This window comes from Phyllostomus discolor, chromosome 9 (assembly GCF_004126475.2).
Source record: "Phyllostomus discolor isolate MPI-MPIP mPhyDis1 chromosome 9, mPhyDis1.pri.v3, whole genome shotgun sequence".
NCBI classification, from domain to species: Eukaryota; Metazoa; Chordata; class Mammalia; order Chiroptera; family Phyllostomidae; genus Phyllostomus; species Phyllostomus discolor.
In genome coordinates this window covers 59,158,612-59,182,067 of record NC_040911.2, presented here as the reverse complement: position 1 = coordinate 59,182,067, position 23,456 = coordinate 59,158,612, and the positions used below count along the sequence as shown (strand labels likewise).

At 38.2% G+C, this 23,456-nt stretch overlaps 1 protein-coding gene across 1 annotated transcript in view; it reads left to right on the top strand.

The window, feature by feature from the left end:
• The window catches only part of SYNDIG1 (synapse differentiation inducing 1), a 219,223-nt gene that overhangs the window by 99,699 nt on the left and 96,068 nt on the right, over positions 1–23,456 (top strand). The window contains 3 exon segments of the mRNA XM_028524579.2: positions 9,827–9,935; positions 9,937–9,990; positions 9,992–10,393. Of these exon segments, the coding sequence (XP_028380380.1) occupies positions 9,912–9,935; positions 9,937–9,990; positions 9,992–10,393 (480 nt within the window). The 5' untranslated portion in view covers positions 9,827–9,911.

The following is a 23,456-nucleotide window of genomic DNA, read 5'->3' as shown; positions in this document are numbered from 1 at the left end:
AAATTGTAGGAGACATTGAAAAAGAGATGGTAAGGACATTGTGTTGGGATGGGATGGTCCCTGGGACCTGCATGAGAATCAAGGCTGCTTTGGGACCCAGCCCAGCACCTGGTCAGCAGTGGCCACAGGATCTTTGGAGGAGAACCAGACCAGCAGCTCCCTCTCCTACCAAAGCAGGGAAGACAGTGCGGCAACCAGAAAGACTTGGATGCTTAAAGTTGCTGGGAGGAATAAAGATGTAGTGCAAGACACCAGAGGCAGTGTTTACCCGATGGGACTGTGGTCACCAGCTAGGTCATTACCAGAGAAATTAGGGACCTGGGTGACACCCGGAGAAGGGAGAAGGGTTGGGCAATGTCAGACCCTGACCCTCTTAGTCTCTGGGTTGGTTACAACATTGGGCTGTGTGAAAGGCTGGGCGCTTGTCAAGAACTGCAGGTTTAAACAAGAGGATTCTACTCAAAAAAAAAAAAAAAGGCTCTCAGCTGCTGTTTAAGGAACTCCGGTGCAGCAGCTGGATAGCAAAGAGCAGAGTGGATCCATGCTGCATGGACTGTTCAGAGGAGGGCACCAGGGTTCAGGGAGTTAGCAGTCCCAAAGAGACTTAATCTTTTTATTTCTCTCTTTTTCATTGTTGTTCAAGTACAGTTGTCTCCATTTCCCCACCACCTAATCAACAAAACAAATAAGCAAGCAAAATATAACCAAAGGCATTGAAATTAAGAACAAACTGACAGTAACCATAGGGGAGGTGGGAGAGGATAATTGGGGGGATAATTGGGAAGAAAGAGAGGAAGGGATTTTCAGAAACATCTATAAAGGACACATGGACAAAACCCAGAAATACTTAATTTACTGTGGGAGATGAACTGCCCTGAAGCTATTTGAGAGTGTGAGGCACCCAAGCTAGCAAACAGGGAGAAAGTGGTGAATTAGTTGCCCCTAATCAGTGTACTTCACAGACAGTACAACTAGTGGATTAAAGGGGCTGGTCTTGTGCAGATAGACAATTGGGGCCCGGCAGCACATGGAGGATCTGGGCTGGAGGATGGGCAACTCTGTATATTGCAGCCCAGATCTAGCCCCCATCATCCAAAAACCACATTAAGGAATAACAGCAAAACCAGCCCCCCTCTTCCTGTAGCAAACAGGAAGACGAATATAACTCATTTGGCTGGTTTAAGAGAGCAGGAGGCTTTTCTCTTTTTTACTATTCTTTCTTAAAATTCTTTCCATCTTTTCTTTTCTTTTTTTCCAAGTGAGATGATAAGACCTGGGCTGTTAAAGGTCCAGAGACAGATCAAGTGAGGGAGCACAACACTAATCCCAACAACTGAGGAACTGAGAAATTTCACTTGTCTACCTATAGAACTTGCATTTTATTGTTTATTTTATTACTTTTTGTTACTTTTACTTCTTTTATTTTATTAGTAGTTTTTATTTCTCTTCTTTCTGTTTAGTTTTTTTGTTTTGTTTGTTTAAGTGCATTGTTTCACTGTTATGCCTTGTTCTCTCTTTCATTTTGTATTTTTTTTTGTTTTAAGAATTTACTTTATTTTTTAAATTGTTTTATTGTTGTTTAAGTACAGTTGTCTGTGTCCACCCCCCACCATTCCCCCCAAACCAGCCATCCCCACCTTTCTCCTCTGATTTCACCTCTTTGGTTTTGTCCATGTGTCCTTATTATTCTTCCTCAAAACTCTTCCTCTTTTGCCCCCATTATTCCTCCCTCCTATTGCTGTCCGATTGTTACTGTTACCTCCTATTCCCACCCCTCCCGGTGCTGTCAGATTGTTACTTTCAATGTCTCCGGTATATTTTGCTTGATTGTTGATTTTGTTGATTAGGCTTCCCCTTAAAGGTGAGATCAATGGTATTTATCTTTCACAGCCTGGCTTATTTCACTTAGCATAATGCTCTCCAGTTCCACCCATACTGTTGCAAAGGATAGGAGCTTCTTTTTTTCTGCTGTATAGTATTCCATCGTGTAAATATACCATACTTTTTTGATCCCTTCATTTACTGATGGACACTTAGGTCGCTTCCAGCACTTGGCTATTATAAATTGTATTGCTCTCTTTCATATTGTACTTTAGTTTCCTTTCTTTTAATTCACTCGTGTTCCAAAAATGCACTACTCTTGCTCATATATTTTATATTCTTGTTATTCAGATCATATATTTCTTGTCATATTATTCTTGTTCCAGTATTACTGCAAATAATTGTTATTCCATAAAATTGTAATTACTACACAGCACCTTTCCCTGGTCTTAGTCCACTTCACTATCTTCCTAGCATTATTACTGTTGTGGTTAACTCTACCCTATTGCACACTACACTTACTTTCTATCTTTATTCTCACTAAATCTCATTTAACCTCACGCAAGCGCTCTATTTTCTGGATCAGCCCACAATCCTTTTCCCCTCAAACAAATTCTTATCTCTTTTTCACTTTGTATAAAATGGGCTGGTTGGGTGAAATATCACAATTAATGGCAGAGTTAATGGTACTTAGCCAAAGTATCTCCTATCTCTTCTCTGCTTGTTGGTAAACCTAAATCCCATAGAATACTCTCCCACTGTCTTAATCCATTTTGCTTCCCCCTGCCACTGGTCACACACAAGATTAGGTGGGGAGCTATGAATGCCAATATAACTGCTGGAGGAGAGAACCCACCAACAAAGGAACCACCAACAGGTAAAAACCCAATACAAAAGTAGAGCCTACACAAACAGAAGAAAGGGCAAACCTAGAGCATCCAGACAAAAAGATCGAAGAGACACACCACTGAATCCCATAGAATTCCTCCCATAGAAGTTCACCCTACAAAGACGGCTAGAAAGCAGAACATCAAGAATCACCAGAAACAGCCCTGGCTGACATAGCTCAGTGGATTGAACATGGGCTTGTGAATCAAAGTGTCGCAGGTTCGATTCCCAGTCAGGGCATATGCCTGGGTTGCAGGCCATTACCCCCAGCAACGCACATTGATGTTTCTCTCTCTCTCTCTTTCTCTCTCCCTTCCCTCTCTAAAATAGAATAAATAAAATATTTAAAAAAAAGAATCACAGAAACAAACAAGAACAGTCCACCTAAATAGAGAGATAATAGAAGAACCTGAAATCAAAAGTAATGGAAGATTCCCCACTAAAAGAGCTAAATGAAATGGAGGTAAGGAAACTATCAGATATAGGAATTCACCATAATGATTATAAGGGCTTCTCAAGAAACTCAAAGACAATACAAGGAACTGAGTGAGAACCACAACAGAATGAAAAGGAAATAGAAAACTATGAACAAAAACCAGGAAGAAGTGAAAAACACAATTTAGGAAATAAAAAAAAAACACTAGAAGAAAACACGCAGGTTGGAGGAAGCAGAGGACCAAATTAGTAAGCTGAAAGATAAGATGAAAGAAATACGCAGGGAGAGCAGATGCAAGAAATGAGACTCAAAAATATGAAGAGAGCTGAACTCCCAGATAACATGAAACAAAACAACATTCAAATCATAGTAATACCAGAAGGAGAAGAAAAGGAACAAGAGATAAAATCCCGGTTTGAAAAAATAATGACAGAAAATTTTCAAAACCTGGAGAAGGAAAAAAACATGCAAGCTCAGGAGCCCAGAGGGTCCCAATCAAGATGAACCCAAAAAAAACATACTCTAAGACATATCATCATTAAAAGGCTAAGTATTAAAGACAAGAGGGAATTTTGAAAGCAGCCAGGGAGAACAAGTAACATACAAAGGGACTGCAATAAGGCTAGCTGCTGATTTCTCCAAAGAAACACTCCAATACAGGAGAAATAGCAATAAATATTCCAAGTAATGAAAAACGAAAACCTTCGACCAAGACTACTCTACCCAGTAAGTCTCTCAATTAAAACAGAAGGCAAAATAAGGAGTTTCCAAAGCAAAAAAAAATTTAAAAAAGGCTAAAAGAATACACCTCCAACAAACCACCACTACAAGATATGCTAAAGGGACTGCTATAAAATAAAAAGTAAAAGGGTGAGAGTGAGAGAGATAGGGACACAGGTACATAGGTATGAATAAATACCTATCAACAACAACCCTTAAATGTTAATGGAATAGCTCCAATCAAGAGACATAGGACAGCTGAATGGATAAAAATCATGACCTTCACATATGCTGCCTACAAGACACCACCTCAGAAAAAAATAACCCACACAGACTGAAAGTGAAGGGTTGCAAAAAATATATTCCAAGCTAATGGATAGGAAAAGAAGTGGGAGTAGCAATACTTATATCAAACAAAAGAGATTTTAAAACAAGGGCCATAAAAAGAGACACTGAAGGACACTTCATAATACTCAAGGGAAGAATCCATGAAGAAGAAATAAACATAGTAAAATACTCACTCAAAACAGGAGCACCCAAATACATAAGGAAACTCTTGGGGGACTTCAACAAGGCATAGACAGCAGCACATTTATACTAAGGGATTTTGACACTACACTGTCAAAAATGGATAGATCTTCCAAACAAAATATCAACAAAGATATGGCAGCATTGAACAATGTCCTAAATCACATAGACTTAACTGATATATATAGAGCTTTTCATCTCAAAGAAACAAAATACACATTCTTTTCAATGCACATGAACATTTACAAAGATAGACCACATAATAAGACACAAAACCAGCTTTCAATATATCAAGAAAACTGAATTATATCAAGCATGTTCTCTGACTGCAAAGGACTGAAACTGGAAACCAACCTCAAGGAAAAACTCAAAAACACTCAAACTCATGCAGATTGAATAGCATGCTATTAACCAATGAATGGGTCAAGAATGAGATCAAACTTTGGAAGAGATCAAAGGAAGAGATCTCTTGGAAGAGATCAAACTTTGTGGATACAATGAAAATAAATACACAACAGAGCAAACATATGGGACACAGTGAACACAGTCCTAAGAGGGAAGTTCACAGCGATACAGGCCTACCTGGAAAACATAGAGACATTTTAAATAGACAACCTAACCTTGCAACTAAAATCACTGCAGGAACAAAAACAAACAAATCCACAGCAAGTAGAAGGAAGAAAACAACCAAGATCAGAGCAGAATTAAAGTACATAGAGACTAACACAACAATCCAAAGGATCAATAAATCCAGGAGCTTCATCTTTGAAAAGATAACAAAATTGACAAGCCTTTGAAACAGACTCACCAAGGAAAAAGAGGAGAGAACCCAAATAAACAAAATCAGAAATGAAAGAGGAGACATTAAAACTGACACCACACAAGTGCAAAGCATTGTAAAGAATTACTGTGAAGAACTATATGCCAAGGAATTTGAAAGCCTAGTTGAAATGGACAAACTTCTAGAGAAATATAATTTCCCAAAATTCAATGAAGAAGCAGAAAGCCTAAACAGACCAGTAAGAGCTGATGGATTTGAAGCAGTATTTTAAAAACTCCTGACACACAAAAGCCATGGACCAGACAGTTTCACAGGAGAATTTAACAAAGAATTTAAGGAAGAGCTAAGTCCTAACCTTCTCAGACTATTCCAAAAAATAGAAGGAGAGGGAAGACTCTCAAATTCTTTTTATGAAGCCAGCATCATCCTAATCCCAAAACCAGATAAAGACATAAATAACAAAGAAAGAAAACTTCAGGACAGTATTGCTGATGAACATAGACACTAAAATCCTCGACAAATTATTGGCAAACCACATCCAGCAACATGTTAAAGAGATCATACACCATGATCAAGTGGGATTCATCCCAGGGATGCAAGGATGGTACAATATTCACAAATCAATAAACATAATACATCACATAAACAAAAGCAAAGACAAAAATCACATGATCGTATCAATAGTTCTGGAAAAAGCACTTGATAAGGTAAAGCACCTATTCATCATAAAAACAATTAGCAAAGTGGGAATAAAGGGAGCATTCCTCAATATAATAAAGGCTATATATGAGAGACCTACAGCCAGCATCATACTCAATGGGCAAAAACCTAGAGCTTTCCCATTGAGGTCAGGAACAAGATAAGGATGCCTGCTTTCACCACCTCCTATTCAACATAGTATTGGAAGACCTAGCCACAGCAACCAGACAAGAAAAGGAAATAAAAAGCACCCAAACTGGAAAAGAGGAAACAAAACTGGCATTTTTTTTTTGCAGATGATATTATAGCGTACATAGAAAATCCTATAGACTCCACCATAAAACTGCTTCTCCTAATTAATGAATTTGGCAAAACAGCAGGATACAAAGTCAATATCCAGAAATCAAAGGCATTTTTGTACACCAACAATGAAACAGCAGAAACAAAACTCAAGAAAAAAAATCCCATTTGATATAGTAAAAGAAAAAAAATAAAATACCTAGGAATAAACCTAACCAAAGAGGTAAAAGAACTGTACTCAGAAAACTACATAACACTGAAGAAAGAAATCAAAGAAGACACAAACAAATGGAAACATATATCATGTTCATGCATTGGAAAATTAACATGATCAAAATATCCATACTACCCAAAGCAATTTACACATTCAATGCAATACTTATTAAAGTACTAATGACATATTTCACAGTCATAGAACAAACACTTCAAAAATTTATATGAAACCATAAGTGACCCTGAATAGCTGCTGCAATTCTGAGAAAGAAGGGTAAAGTAAAGGGGATCACAATACCAGATACTAAACTGTATTACAAGGCCACTGTAATCAAAACAGCCTGGACTGGCATAAAAACAGGGACATGGACCAATGGAACAGAACAGAGATCCCAGAAATAAACTAAAATCTCTATGGTCAATTAATATTTGATAAAGGGGGTAGCAACATAAAATGGAGTAAAACTAGCCTCTTCAACAAATGGTGTTGGGAGAACTGGACAGCTATGTGCAAAAAAAAAAAAAAAAATGAAACTCAAGCACCAACTTACACCTTACACAAAAATAAATCAAGGTGGATAAAAGATTTAGATATAAATTGTGACACCATTAAAGTCCTAGAGGAGAACATAGGTAGGAAAATCTCAGATACTTCATGCAGAAACATCTTTACTGGCATGTCTCTAGAGCAAGGAGACATAAAGGGGAGAATAGAGAAATGGGACCTCATCACATTAAAAGCTTCTGCACAGCTAAAGAAAACAGCATTAAAATGAATAGAGAACTAACTATATAGGAAAACAATTTTGCCAATGATACCTTGGACAAGGATTTGATCTCCAAAATATTTAAAGAACTCACATGACTCTACTCCAGGAAGACAAACAACCCAATTAAAAATGGGCAAAAGTCGTGAACAGACACTTCTCCAAAGAGGAAACAGAGGGCCCAGAAGCATATGAAAAGATGTTCAGCTCACTAGCCATCAGACAGTGCAATTAAAACCACAATGAGATACCACTTTCACCACCGGTCATAGTGGCCATCACAAACAAATCAACAAACAAGTGTTGGAGAGGATGTAGAGAAAAGGGACCCCTATTGCACTGTTGGTGAGAATGCAAACTGTGCAGCCACTGTGCAAAACAGTATGGAATTTCATCAGGAAACTGAAAATGGATCTGCCTTTGACCAAGCAATTCCACTGCTGGGATTATATCCTAAGAGCCCTGAAATACCATTCCACAAGAACCTATGCATCCCAATGTTCATAGCAGCACAATTTACACTAGCCAAGTGCTGGAAGCAACCTAAGTGCCCATCAGTAAATGCATGGATCAAAAATTATGGTATATTTACACAATGTAATACTGCACAGCAGAAAGAGAGAAGGAGCTTCTACCCTTTGTAACAGTATGGATGGAACTGGAGAGCATTATGCTAAATGAAATAAGCCAGGTGGTGAAAGACAATACCATATGATCTCACCTTTAACAGGAACCTCATCAACAAAACAAAGCAAGCAATATATAACCAGAGACATTGAGATTAAGAACAAATGGACAGTAACTAGATGGGAGGTGGGAGAGGATAGTGGGGTGGGGAAAGGGTGAAAGGTTACATGAACAACTATAAAGGACACATGGACAAAACCAAGAGGGCTGGGATCAGGGAAGGGAGGTGGGGATGGCTAGGGTTTGGGGGAGTTGTGGAGGGAAAAGGCAGACAACTGTACTTGAATAACAATAAATAAAAAAGAACCCAGTTGGAAACTAGAAAAAAAAACTAGCATACATTTACACAATGGAATACTACACAGCAGAGAGAAAGAAGTAGCTCCTATCCTTTGCAACAGCATGGATAGCACTGGTAAGCATTATGCTAAGTGAAATAAGCCAGGGGCAGTGAGGGACAAATACTATATGATCTTGCCCTTAAGTGGAACCTAATAAACAAAAGAAAAAAGCAAGCAAAATATACCCAGAGACATTGAAATTAAGAACAATCTGACAGTAACCAGAAGGGAGGTGGTAGGAGACAATGGAGGGAAGAGTTTTCAGGAACAACTATAAAGGACAAACGGAGATAACTAAGGAGGGTGGTGGAAGCAAGGGAGGGAGATGGGTTTGGCTGAGGTGGGAGAGTGGTAGGGGGTAAATGCAGACAACTGTAATTGGACAATAATAAAATAATTTTAAAAATAAAATCAATTTAAAAGTTCTTTAAAGGGGTAAATTGTTTGATATATTTATTTGAATACTTTAAAAATATAGTAAATAGTCAATTTTAAGTTTGACCCAACTTGTACAATAGGCCAGAGCTTGCTCTATATAGAATGGAATGATGCCCTTCAGCTTCAATGTGCAAAATAATCAGTGTGATCATGTTAAAATGCAGATTCTGATTCAATAGTTCCAGGTGGTGCTCAAGATTCTGTAATTCTAACAAGATTCTGGGGGTGCAGATGCTGCCAGTTCTCAACCAGCACATTGGGTGGCAAACTGTAGAGACCTAAGTTGGGCCTGCCTGAAGATTTTTTTTCCACATTTGGGGCTTATACAGCTAAAGGAGAGGTTACTCATATTACATAACTACTGGCTTCTTTCCTTCCTTCCTTCCTTCCTTCCTTCCTTCCTTCCTTCCTTCCTTCCTTCCTTCCTTTTTTTCTTCTCTCTCTCTCTTTCTTTTTCTTTCTTCCTTCTCTTCTTTCTTTGAAATCCTACAAAGAAACACAGTCTAATGAGAAAGAATTCAGAGGACTTTTTTATTGTATCTTTAATATGTAGATGTATGTCTAAAAGTTGAGCATTGTTAAGGCAAGGAAATTTCTAGTCTGAATCTGGGACTATGCTGAAAGGACAGTAAGCATGTGTGTTGAGTTACTTCTAATACCTATATTAGAATGTACATGTGCATGTTCCCCAACTGAGAATTTTGTCCATATACAGTATTAATGGTATGAGTGTTCTGTATATATCTTTTAAATCTGTATGGGGTATTCTAAACACTTTCCTCTTTGGGGTTCTTGTTTGTTGGTTTGTTTGTTTTCTTGAATGAGTAGCAGGACTTTGGAAGAGTCCCACCTGTACTTCACCAGCATATTTTCCTTGTAGACTAGGTTTACCTGAGTTTCAGGATTTTTTGCTGGCCATGATATGTTTCTGTAGAACTGAAGTGGTTGCAACTCCTGCGGAGTCTTCTTTATTGGAAAAAAAATACTTTATAAAAGATACAGATAATCAGTTTCTGCTTTACTTTGGCTGGCTTCCCTGATAGAACTTTTTTAAAAATTGGCAGATTAGGTAGGGCTGGATATCATCTCACTCTCTTAACAATGGTGCATATTGGCTGCTAGTACACCTGAAACAACAAGGGACTGGTGTTGGTTACCTGTTTTTCAGTGTTATTTTTCTTGTTTCATTCTGTTCCTTCTCCTGCAGGTGGTATGGATTCCATGAGGCAATGTGATCCTGACATACCAGCCTTACAGCCCAGCGTGACATCCAGTTGGGCAGGAAGGGCACCATGGATGGCTTAATTGAACAGAAGAGGTGTGCTGCTGCACAATAAAATCAATGAGGCTGGCAAGCAGAATGGCTTAATTTCACACCAGAAACTTCATGGCTGAGAGTAGAGATGGCCTGGTATCTGTTTACCCAGCACCCCAGTACCCGAACTGTCGGGTGGTAGGCAGTGCAGCAGTGGCCACCCTGGAGAGCAGCAGGGATGAGCCAGTCCAGCACCTTCTGGACCCCAACACCCTTCAGCAGTCAGTGGAGTCCCACTACCATCCAAACATCATCCTCTACTCTGAGGGCATGCTGTGCTCCTGGGGAGATGGTGTGGCTGCCGACTGTTGTGAGACCACATTCATTGAGGATCAGTCCCCTACCAAAGAGAGGCTGGAGTACCCTGATGGAAAGTTCATTGACCTCTCAGCTGATGACATCAAAATTCACACCCTGTCCTATGATGTGGAGGAGGAAGAGGAATTCCAAGAGCTGGAGGTCAGAGGATGTGTTTGTGATAGGCCTTTGGGAATAGGATGTGGAAATTTGGTGGGAACTCACAAGTACCTGGCAAAAATTAGAGAATAAAACTAGTGTGAAAAAATTAAGGGAAAGTGAAGCATTCCTGGTGCCCCTTAACTCTTTCCTACTTGTAGAAGATGAGAGGAGTAGAGAGAAACTAAAGGACAAAGACCCAGTTAGGGCTTCAGGAGGGATTATGATCAGAAATCACCTAAGCTACTAGCTGTTGGGATGCAGCTACAAATGGATTTAAAAGTTGTTTGCACTAACAAATCACTTAGGGACTCCTGCTTACACCCCACCAACAGGAAAGATGGGTCATTGGCAAGAGTGAGCAAGATTAGAGAGGGCCATGTGGGCAATACAAGCTAGAAATGCATGTGAGGTAACAATTTGGGAAGTAGTTTTGCTGCCACATATGTGTGGTTTCCTTTGCTACCATATGTGTGGCATGGCAGTTTCTACTAAGATATCATTGGTATAGATAAAATCTGCTGGAAGTAGTAGAATCGCTAACCTAAAGGGAAGTTGAGTTGAATTATTGCAGGAGTCACTCTTTCAGTAAACTGCAGAGTAGGTAACAATGTTCAGATCACATTTTTAGAAGCATGCACATTGATAGTGTAACATGCACAACAGCCTCCTGTTGTACAGCTCATCTCTTCCTCTTTGATGCAGCTCCCCAGTTGGGAGGGCAAGAGTGAGCTGTACATGCCTGAACAAAAGCCATACTTTTGTCAACTAGGAGGTAGGTGCCCAAGCTTGAGGAAGTAATTTAACTCCTTGAAGGTAGAAAATACTCCTCCAGGACATGAGTGGCAGGGAGAGAAGAGCTAGATTTTCTGGGGGAGGCTAGAGAAAGAAAGAGGAGGAACTTTGGAGTAGAATCATACTCACACCCATTGGGCCCCAGACTGTGTAGAAGGCCACTGAAATCATAAGGAAATGATGAGCCAAGGAGACCAGATGTGCCAGGATTGGAAGTACAGTGAAAACCAGGAGCAGCTGGAGAGAGATGTTTTAGTCAAAAGAGAAATTCAGAAATGGAAAAATAAAAGTAATGTAACAATCCCTATGAATGGATCTGAAAACCAGCTGACAGGGAGCAGAGAGAAGTTACTTCAGTGGGAGAGGCTATCCAAGGAGACCTTCATATCATCTGATAATACCTGTTAAGCAGAAGAGAAGGATGTGAGTGGCAATCCTAGAGTTTTTAGAAAGTTGGAAGAGTGCTTTGGTTTTCATTCAAAAGCCTATGTTGTGTCCACTGCTTTCCAAGGTCTGAGGCTTTTGCTGAAAGCAAAATTATAAATGCTGCTTACATGCATAAAATTTCAGCATAACACAGGAGTTATGGTGGTAGACTACCCAGTAAGCTCTGAGAGCATCTAAAGAAGGGGATGGGGCTCTTGCACTGCATCTTGAGTAGTTCTGTAAAACTCCTTTAGGAATTCTTTAAAAATAAAGGTATTTTCACAGCAACATTCTTATGGGATAGCTAAGACACTCTATTCTGTTTCTGCAAAGGGAAAAAAACTAGTAACTGGCTAGAAGTGTTATCATATATTCAGTGACTATTCTAAGGCTTATTCTTTTTTTAATTCCATGAAATCATAAAGAGGCAGGCATAAATAGCATTTACTGCACCCAAAACTTAAAGGCTTAAAACAGTAACTACTGACTTATGATTCTCGGTGAAAAATTTGAGTGATTCTCAGCTGAACAGATGTTGCTATGCTGGTTTTATTTGGGTCCCCTCATTGTTCTGTGTTAGCTGCTACTTGTGTAGACAGCTGTGCTTTGGAATGTTGGCTGGCCATTGGCTGGTGTTACATAGGTGACTGGACCACATGTCTGTCATCAACTAGCAGGCCACTTCATCACATGGAAACCACGGTAGGGATTCCAAGAGCAGCAAGAGGTGTGAGTCCCAGTATTCAAGGGCTTTTCAAGTCTTTGCTTGTGCCACACATGTTATTTTCTTATTGGTAAAAGCAAGGTAAATGGCTAAGCTCAAAGTCTGTGGGAAGGACTATTCAGGGGGACAGTATAGAAAAATGCCAACAAGTTGGGTGTCAATACTACAGCATTCTACCACAAGACAAAATTTGGACTACAAGGCATAATTTTTTTAGGGTCATCTAATTGGACAGTGAGAACACCCATGCTTATATTGTGACTGAAACAAAAACACACACCACATACTGATCTGGAGCTCTTCTCAGAAGGCAGTGCTACTTCAGACAAATGAAAACAAAAGTGATTTTAACTTCTTGGGTAATTCTATAACTTCGCGTGGTTTATAGTAAATTGAAAACAACCAATGGCTTTTTAGAAAGCCATTGTCCTGGTTAAGAGCAGGAGCCCTTGTTGCTAGAGTTCCTGTTTACTGGGAAAACTGTCTCTTATCTGTCCCTTTATCACTCTACATGAAGAGGTTTACCTCTGTCATTTATAATGGAGGCTTCCCTGATCCAGAGAGCTTTGCTCACCTTATATATATTTTTGGAAGAGCATACAGACTTTTCAGTTTGCCTTCTACTTTGCGGTATTAATGTGATTGGGTTCTGTAGCTAAATTCAAAACTTTTTATGGAAAGGCCTCAGAAATTATAATTTGCCTTGTCCTCCCTAACAGAATGAGCTGTTAGTTACAGTGAAATTAGCTGTTAGTTGTGATTTGTATCATATGGAGGGAGATCACAGGGGCCCACTGAGGGATTCACAGAAATGTAGAAGTGGCTGTTCATCACTCAATACCCTGTACTCAATATGACTAAAGAGGTCTCCCTCCTAGGATTCCTGTAGGACAATCTTGCTGCATAATAAATTGGGCCTGGTACCCCATAGCTCCAGGGCCTTCTCCCAGGTTTTTGCCCACTATATCATCCAGTTCCCAGCTGGAAGCTAAAACTGCAGCTTACAGGAACACCAACTGCAAGAAACCACTTCTCTTTTTTATACAAATAAACTCAGAGAGATTGCAGGCACAAGTAATAAAGTAGTTCTTTGGAGTATAAAATTTGAGTTTAAAGTTATGAAATGAAATGGTTCAAGGTCAGGCTGGAGAGACTCTAATAGTCCTCCTGTTATTAGAGATGCTTATTATATGTTGAAAGGCCAATTATTATTCATTTATTTGTGACAATGCAAAACTTTTAGGGACTTGGAGAGCACATAGAAGTCATCACTTAAAAATAATGCCAAAGAAGGCTGAGCCCTTTTTTCACCAGACGAAGAAAGGAGAAGGCAAACATGTTTATGGAACACTTATTCTCTGCCAGACCCTTAATGCACATTCTGCCATCTAATTCTCACATCAAGACAGGCCACTGGTACTATTACTGTCCCACTTTGCACATGAGGAAACTGAAGCTTGGGAGATGTCCAAGGTTGGCTTTGCTGACAGCTCTTCAATATCAGACATGCTGATTTCAGACATATCTTCTAACGCCAATGCTATGCTTTCTACATTTGAAAAAAAATGGGCTAGATTAAGCTGCTATTTCAGACCCTGCAAATAAAGCATGAGGAGACAGAGCTGAGGTAGTCACAGGACACTTCTTCACTTTTGTGAATCCTCTGCTATTGCTACCCAGGATCTTTGAGTCTGCCCTCCCATTTAAAATCTCGAAATCTGTTGGGATAGGATTTGACAAATTCAATGTCACACTTACATATGCCTCATTCATAAATATGAACAAAGGTGGGGAGGACTCAACAGACATTTAAAGACAACCCAAATGCTTGAGCGAAACAGAACACCACCAAAAATAAAACAACTGACCCAGAAGAAAAAAAAATAATAATTCAGTCAACAATAAAGAACTCTTTGAAAATTACTTTTAATATCCCTTCGGAATTTGGGAGAGTTAATTTGGGGAGTTGTTTTGTTTTGTTTGCTGCATTGCACTAGCTGGAACCTCTGATACAATGTTGAAGAGAGTGGTGAAAGAAACATTTTTGCCTTGCTCCAGATCTCAGGGGTAAATCATTCAGATTTTCATGATATAGGATAGTATCACTAATGTTCATAATCAGTTAAAGCAAATTCCCATTTATCAGAACTTTGTTGAATATTTTTATTTTTAAAATTATTTTATTGTTGTTCAAGTAGAGTTGTCTGTATTTTCTCCCAACCCCTCCCTCACGAACCCCTCCAAACCTCCCTCCCTCCCTTGCTTCCACCCTTCCCTTTGGTTTTGTCCACGTGCCTTTTAGAGTTGTTCCTAAAAACTCTTCTCCCCTCTGTCCCCTCCCTGCTCCCCTCTGGATATTGCTAGATTGTTCTTAGTTTCAATGACTCTGGTTATATTTCGTTTGCTTTTTTCTTTTGTTGATTATGTACCAGTTAAAGACGAGATCATATGGTACTTGTCCCTCACTGTCTGGCTTATTTCACTTAGCATAATGCTCTCCAGTTCCATCCATGCTGTTACAAAGGAGTTCCTTCTTTCTTTCTGCTGCATAGAATTCCATTGTGTAAATGTACGATAGTTTTGTGATCCACTCATTTGCTGATGAGCTGTTGTAAATTGTGCTGCTATGAACATTCAGTGCATAGGTTCTTTTGCATTGGTGTTTCAGGGCTCTTAGGGTATAATCCCAGCAACAGAATTGCTGGATCAAAAGGCAGTTCCATTTTTAGTTTTCTGAGGAAACTTCATACTATTTTCCACAATGGCTGCACCAGTCTGCATCCCACCAACCGTGCAATAGGGTTCCCTTTTCTCCACATCCTCTCCAACACTTGTTTGTTGATTTGTTTATGTTGGCCATTCTGACGGGTGTGAGGTGGTATCCCATTGTGGTTTTAACCATTTTCTGATGGCTAGTGATGCTGAATATCTTTTCATGTGTCTCTGGGCCCTCTGTATTCTTCATGATTTGACATTTTCTTTCCTTCATAGCTTTTTAATATTCATTTCTTGTCAAGCAAGTTTGTACATATTAAGTCACTACATTTATACTATACTGTATTTCAACTCACATATTTTGCCCTCCCTCCTCTTAGCCCACTTTACCTTCATCTTTCCTTGCATTCTTTTCATTTCAAATTTGTTTTCTCTCTTGCTACAACTTGAACCCATTCCTCACTCTTAATATTTCTCTTTCATCCAGATACACAAAACCAACTTTCTTGTCAAGGGTCATCTCACAACCTTTTTCGCTGCTCTTAAAGTACCCGCATTCTCTCTCCACCTTTAACAATCTTTGCTAGATGGTTGTGGGTAGAATAGTTGTTCTTGCATTGTTTCCTTCAACTTTATCTCTAGAGTTTCGCTAATTCTGTATTTCAAATGTCAAATTTTACTGGACTTCTATCCTACTCTTTTTTTTCTTCTCCAATTCCAATTTTGCTGTCTTAGCCTGTTTTTTCTTTTTTTCTTTTTTGTCTTTATTCTATTTCTATTTCAGCCTGCCATTTTATTTTTCTTTAGTCTCCTTTCTTTTTTTTGTTTCTTACATCCCAAATTTTAATTTTCCCCTCCCTTATTCTAGCATTTGCTCCTCAATTTAGTATTCCTCTCCCTCTAGCATTTCAAAATCACTTCCCATTCCACTAAACATCTCTTAGACTTTTCTTTGTTTCCTGTTTGCCTCTTATTCCCATACCACCTGTATTTACTTTAGCTTATTTATTCTTGATAGTACTGTGGTGGATCTTTCATTCCAATTTGGGTCGTATATTTTCATTAATAATTTACTGTTTTTAATTCCTTTTTTCCTTCTCTCTCTCACTTTATGTTTTCCTTTAAATTATTTTATTGTTGTTCAATTCCAGTTGTCTGCATTTCCCCCCACCAATCAACCCGCACCCCCGCCAAACCTACCTCACTCCCTTGCTTCCACCACCACCCTTGGTTTTCTCCAAGTGCCCTTTAGAGTTGTTCCTGAAAACCCTTCCCCTAATATCGCCTCCCACCTCCCCTCTGGTTACCATCAGATTGTTCTTAATTTCAATGTCTCTGGGTATATTTTGCTTGCTCTTTTCTTTGTTAATTAGGTTCCAGTTAAAAGCAAGATCATATGGTTTTTGTCTCACTGACTGATTTATTTCACTTAGCATAATGCTCTCCAGTTCTATCCTTGCTGTTGAAAAAGGTAGGAGCTCCTCTTTCTCTCTGCTGTGTAGAATTCCACTGTGTAAATGCACCATAGTTTTCTGATCCACTCATTTGCTGATGGACACTTAGGTTGCTTCCAGCACCTGGCTATTGTAAATTGTGCTGCTATGAATATTGGAGTGCATAGGTCCTTTTGGATTGGTGTTTCAGGGTTCTTAGGGTATAATGCCAGCAGTGGAATTGCACAGTCAAAAGGCAGTTACATTTCCAGTTTCCTGAGGAAATTCCATACTGTTTTCCACAGTGGCTATCCCAGTCTGCATTCCCACCAACAGTGCAATAGGGTGCCCTTTTTCTCCAAATCCTCTTCAACACTTGTTTGTGGAATTGTTTATGATGGCCATTCTCACCGGTGTGAAGTGGTTTCTCATTATGGTTTCAATTTACATCTTTCTGATGGCCAGTGATACTGAGCATCTTTTCATATGCCTCTGGGCCCTCTGTATGTCCTCCTTAGTGACTTGTCTGTTCAAGTCTTTTGCTCATTTTTAAATTGGGCTGTTTGTCTTCCTGGAATGGAGTCCTGTGAGTTCTTGAAATATTTTGGAGATCAAACCCTTGTCCAGGGTATCACTGGCAAAAATGTTTTCCCATGCGGTTGGCTCTGTTTTCATTTTAATGCTGTCTTCTATAGTCATTCGGAAGCTTTTTAATTTGATGAGGTCCTATTTGTTTATCCTTTATATCCCTTACTTTATGGAACATATCAGTAAAAATATTGCTGGGTGGAATGTCTAATATTTTCCTGCAGTGTTTTCCTCTAGCAATTTTATGGTGTCACAACTTATATTTAAGTCTTTTATAGACCTTGAATCTACTTTTGTGTATGGTGTAAGTTGGTGATCCAGTTTCATTTCTTTGCATGTAGCTGTCCAGATTTCCCAACATCTGAAGAGGCTATTTTTACTACATTTTATGCTTCTTCCTCTTTTATCAAATATTACTTGACCATAGAGACTTGGGTTTATGTCTGGGTTCTCAGTTCTGTGCCATTGATCTATGTGTCTGTTCTTATGCCAGTACCAGTCTGTTTTGATTACAGTGGACCTATCAGGTATTGTGATCCCTCCTACTTTGTTCTTTTTTCTCAAAATTGCTGCAGGTATTCGGGGTCATTTATGATTCCGTATAAGTTTCTGAAATGTTTGTTCTACATCTATGAAATATGTCATTGGTAGTTTAATAGGGATTGCACTGAATCGATAAATTACTTTGGGTATTATGGACAATTTGATAATGTTAATTCTTCCAATCCATGAATGTGGTATATGCTTCCATTTGATTGAGTCTTCATTAATTTCTTTCTTCAGTTTGTATAGTTTTCTGAAACAGATCTTTCACCTCTTTGGTTAGGTTTCTTCCTTGCTACTTTATTTTTCTTGTTGATATATCAATTGGGATTTTGTTTTCCTGATTTCTCTTTCTGATATTTTATTGTTAGTGTACAATAATGCCTTTGATTTCTGAATATTGACTTTGTATCCTGCTTTTCTGCCAAATTCATTTATTAGGTTGAGCAGTTTTTTGGTGGAATCTATAGGGTTTTCTATGTACTCTATCATGTCATCTGCAAACAATGACAGTTTAGTTTCCTCTTCTCCAATTTAGATGTTTTTATTTCTTTTTCTTGTATGATTGTTTTGGCTAAGACTTCCAGTATTATGTTGAATAGGTGTAGTGAAAGCGGGCATCCTTGTGTTGTTCCTGATCTTAGTGGGAAAGTTTTTAGTTTGTGTCCATTGAGTATGATGTTGGCTGTACGTCTCTCATATGTGGCCTTTATTATGTTGAGAAATCCTCTCTTTATTCTCACTTTGCTAAGCATTGTTATCCTAAATGGATGTTGTAACTTATCAAATGCTTTTTCCACATCTATTGATATAATCAAGTGATTTTTGTTTTTAATTTTGTTTATGTTATGTATTACATTCACTGATTTGTGAAGATTGTGCTATCCTTGCATCCCTGAGATGAATCCCACTTGATTATGGTGTACGATCCTTTTAAGATATTGCTGGACGCAGTTTGCCGATATTTTATTGAGGATTTTAGTGCCAATGTTCATCAGCAATATTGACCTGAAGTTTTCTTTTTTTGTTATGTCTTTATCTGGTTTGGGGTTTAGGATGATGCTGGCTTCATAAAAAGAGTTTGGGCATCTTCCATATACTTCAAGGTTTTGGAATAATCTGTGAAGTATATAGGTTACCTCTTCCATAAATGCTTTATAAAATTCTCCTGGGGTACCATCTGGTCCAGGGCTTCTGTGTGTTGGAAGCTTTTTAATAACTGTTTCAATTTTATCAGCTGTTTTTGGTCTTTTCAGACTTTCTGCTTCTTCTTGATTCAGTTTTGGAAGATTATATTTGTGTAGAAATTTTTCCATTTCACCTAGGTTATTCAGTTTCGTGGCATATAGTTCTTCATAGTAATTTTTTACAATGCTTTGTATCTCTTTGGTGTCAGTTATAATCTCTTCTCTTTCATTTCTGATTGTGTTTATTTGGGTCCTCTCTCTGTTTTTCTTAATGAATGTGCTTAAAGACTTGTCAATTTTGTTTATCTTTTAAAGAACCAGCTTCTTGTTTTGTTGATCCTTAGAATTGTTCCTTTATTCTCTATGTTGTTTAATTCTACTCTGATCGTTGTTATTTCTTCTCTTCTACTTGCTCTGGGTTATCTTGTGGTTGTTCCTCCAGTTCGTGTAGGTGTAGGGTAGGTTGTTTATTTGAAATCTTTCTTTCTTTTTTAGGTAGGTCTGTATCTATTAACTTCCCTCTCAGGGCTGCCTTTGCTCTGTCCCATATGTGTTGGACTGTTGTGTGTTCATTTTTGCTTGTTTCCAGAGACTTTTTTCTTTCTTCCTAATCTTCATTCTTGACCATTCATTGTGTAATAGCATGCTAGTCAATCTCCATGAGTTTGAATGTTTTGGCAGTATTTTCCTTGAGGTTGGTTTCTAGTTTCAGTCCCTTGTGTTCTGAGACTGTGCTGATATGATTTCAATTTTCTTGAATTTTCTGATGCTTATTTTGTGTCCTATCATGTGGTTATCTTTGAAATATTCCATGTGCATTGAAAAGAATGGCAATTTTGCTTCTTTTGGATGAAAGGCTCTATGTATTATCAGTTAAGTCCATTTCATCCAGGGCATTGTCCAATGTTCACAATATCTTTGTTGATACTTTGTTTGGAAGATCTATCCATTTTTGACAGTGGGTTATTGAAATCCCCTCCTATAATTGTGTTGCTGTCACTATCTTTCTTGAAGTCCTCCAAGATTTTCTTTATATATTTGGGTGCTTCTATGTTGGGTGCATATATATTTTACAATATTTATGTCTCATTGATGGATTCTTCCCTTGAGTATTATGAGGTGTCTTTCTGTGTCTCTTTTTTATGTCTCTTCTTTTGAAGTCTATCAAAATCACTTTCTTTCAGTAGGTCATCTCATATTTGCTTCCTTTTCTTATAATAGTCTTAATGTCCTCATACACCCTTATTAATACTGGTTCATTTGATGTTGATAGTGGAATTCTGGGGGATGGAGTTTATAATTGCAGGTGTGGGTTTCTTTCCTAGGCTTTGTGATTTTTGTTCTAGAAACACCTACACAAAAGCACACAAGTTGTGGTAGGTGGGGTGATGTTCAGTCAACTGGTTGGAGGGAAGAACCCATTGAAGAGAGAACCCAAAACAATTAAAACCCAATTATATCCAGGAAACCTACATAAAAGGCATAAAGGGCATCCCAAGAACATCAAGTTCAGGATATCAAGAAGATCGCACCACTGAATCTCACAGAACTCCTACTATAGAACTTCACACCACCAAAGTCAGGAGTCAAAACAGATCAATTTAAAAAGCAGAAACAAGCAAGAAGATTTCCACAAAAATGGGAAGACACAGAAAGTACTCCCATTCAAAAGGAAAGGAGGGAATCCATAAGAATAATGCTAAATGAAATAGAGGCAAGTGAACTATCAGATATTGCACTCAAAATAATAGTCATTAGGAATCTCAATGAACTCAGTGCAAATTACCAAAAACTACTGGAAGACTATGAGGAACTTACTGCAAACTATATCAGCATAAAAAAAAAAAAAAACATAGAAACTATCAACAAGGAACAAGAGGAAATCAATAATACAAGTTCCTGAACTGAAGAACACAGTAGAAGGAATCAAAAACAGGCTCAATGAAGCACAGGATTGAATCAGTGAGCTGGAGGGACAGGTAGAAAAAAACTCCCAAAAAGAGCAAGAAAAGGAGAAAAGACTCAAAAGAGTGAAGAGGTGTTAAGGGAAATACAGGACAACATAAAACAGAATAATATCTGTGTAATCAGGATACCAGAAGGAGAAGAACAAAAGCAAGGAATAGAAAACCTGCTTGAAGAAATAATGATGGAAAACTTCTAATTTCATGAGACAAAGCCACACAACTCCAGGAAGCATAGAATGTCCAATTAAGAGGAACCCAGAGAAGCCCACGTAAGATACATCATAATTAAAATAGCAAAATTTAAAGACAAAGAGAGAATCTTAAAGGCAGCAAGAGAGAAACAAGAAGGAACATACAAGGGAGCTCTGATTACACTATCAGGTGACCTTCTCAACAGAAACATTAGAATCCAGAAGGGAATGGCAAGAAATATTCCAAGTAATGAAAAGCAAGGGCCTACAACTCAGACTACTCTCTCCAGCAAGGCTCTCAATTTAAATGGAAGGCAAAATAAGAGTTTCCTAGACAAAAGAACTCTAAAAGAATATGTCTCCACCAAACCAGCATTACAAGGTATCCTAAAGGGACTGCTTTAAGAAGTGGAAGAAAAACTGAGAGAGAAAGAAACTAAAGTGCAAATGAGTAAATTGGCAATGAATAAGTACATATTAATAACCTTATATGTAAATGGATTAAATGTTCCCATCAAAAGACAGGGCAGCTGAAAGGATAAGAAAATGTGACCCAAAATGTCTGCCTACAAGAGACCCACCTGAGAACAAAAGTCCTACACAGACTGAAACCAAACGGTTAGAAAAAAAATATTACAAGCAAAACAGGCAGGAAAAAAATGTCAGGATACCTATACTTACGTTTGATGAAATAGACTTCAAAAGAGAGGACCATAAAGAGTGACCCAGAAGGTCACTTCATAATACTCAAGGGATAAATCCATCAAGAGGACATTAATTGGCATTAACCAGAGAAGAGATGGGACGAGGATAATGGAGGAAAAGAAGGAAGAGTTTTCAGGAAGATGTATAAAGAACACAAAGACAAACCAAAGAGGGTAGGATCATGGGTGTGAGGTAGGGATGGCTGGGTTGCGGGGAATGGTGAGGAGAAAAATTGAGAAAATTTTCTCTGAGGAGAAATTGAGACAACTGTATCTGAACAACAATTAAAAATATAAATCAGTAGTGTCCAGGTGTGTAGCTGAGGGATGAGGTCAATAAGCAGACAACAGAGGATTTCTGGGGCAATAAAAATACTCTGTATGATATTATATACATGGATCTACTTGTATGAATTATAAATTTGTCCAAACTTATGGAATGCACATATATCAAAGTGAAACCTAGGGTAAACTGTGAAATCCTACTTGATAATGATGTGTCACTGTCAGTTCACCCTCAGTACAATAACTGTGTTATTTTGTGTGAGTGATGTTGATACCTGAGGAGCTGTGCATGTGCAGGGTGTGGGCCTGGGGCAGGGGGCAGGGGGGCGCAGGCCTTGCAATGGGCATATGAGAAGTCTCCCTAACTTTCTCTCACTCAGTGTTTTCATAAACCTAAAACTGCTGTAAAAAGTTGTCTTTAAAAAATAAAAGTATATGAATAATGAGTGACACACAAAAATGGAACTACATAAACATGATAAACATATATGTACGCAATGCAGGAGCACCCAAATATATAAGGAAAGTCTTGGAGGACTTCAAGAAAGATATAGACAGGAACACGCTCTATACTAAGGATTTAACACCCCACTGTCAAAAATGCACAGATCTTCAGACTTAACTGATATATAGAAAGAACTTTTTATCCCCAAAAAAGCAAAATTCACATTCTTCTCAAAAGCACATGGAACATTTACAAGATACACCACATGATAGGACACAAAACAAGCCTCAACAAATTCAAGAAAACTAAAAATCATATCAAGCATCTTCTCAGACCACAAGGGACTGAACTAGAAATGAACCCCAAGGAAAAAACCCAAAACACTAAAAATCATGGAGATTGAATAGCATGCTATTAAACAATGAATGGGTCAAGAATGAAATTAGGGAAGAAATCAACAATTTTCTGGAAACAAATAAAACTGAACTCACAACAATCCAAAACTTATGGGACACAGTAAAGGCAATCCTGAGAGGAAAGTTCATAGCAATAAAAGCCTACCTAAAAAAGATAGAAACCTTTCAAACAAACAACATATGACATGCTATTAAAAATGAATGGGTTAAGAATGAAAACTGTACTTGAACCATGATTAAAATTAAAAATTTTTAAAAAGATGCTAAATTTCATGCCATATGTATTTTGCCACTTTATTATAAGTAAACACTTTTACTTATTAAGTTAAAAAAGAATAAGTTCAAAGAAGAAATCAAAAACTATCTGGAAACAAATGAAAATGAACTCACAACATTCCAAAACTTATGGGACACAACAAAGGCAGTCGTGAGAAGGAAGTTCATAGTGATACAGGCCTACCTAAAAAAGATAGAAACATTTCAAATAACAACCTAACTCTACATGTAAAAGGACTGGAGGAACAACAACAAACAAGACCCAGAGCAAGTAGAAGGAAAGAAATAACCAAGATCAGAGCAGAATTTAATGACATACAAACTAAAGCCCAATTCTAAGGATCAATGAATCCAGGAGCTGGTTCTTTGAA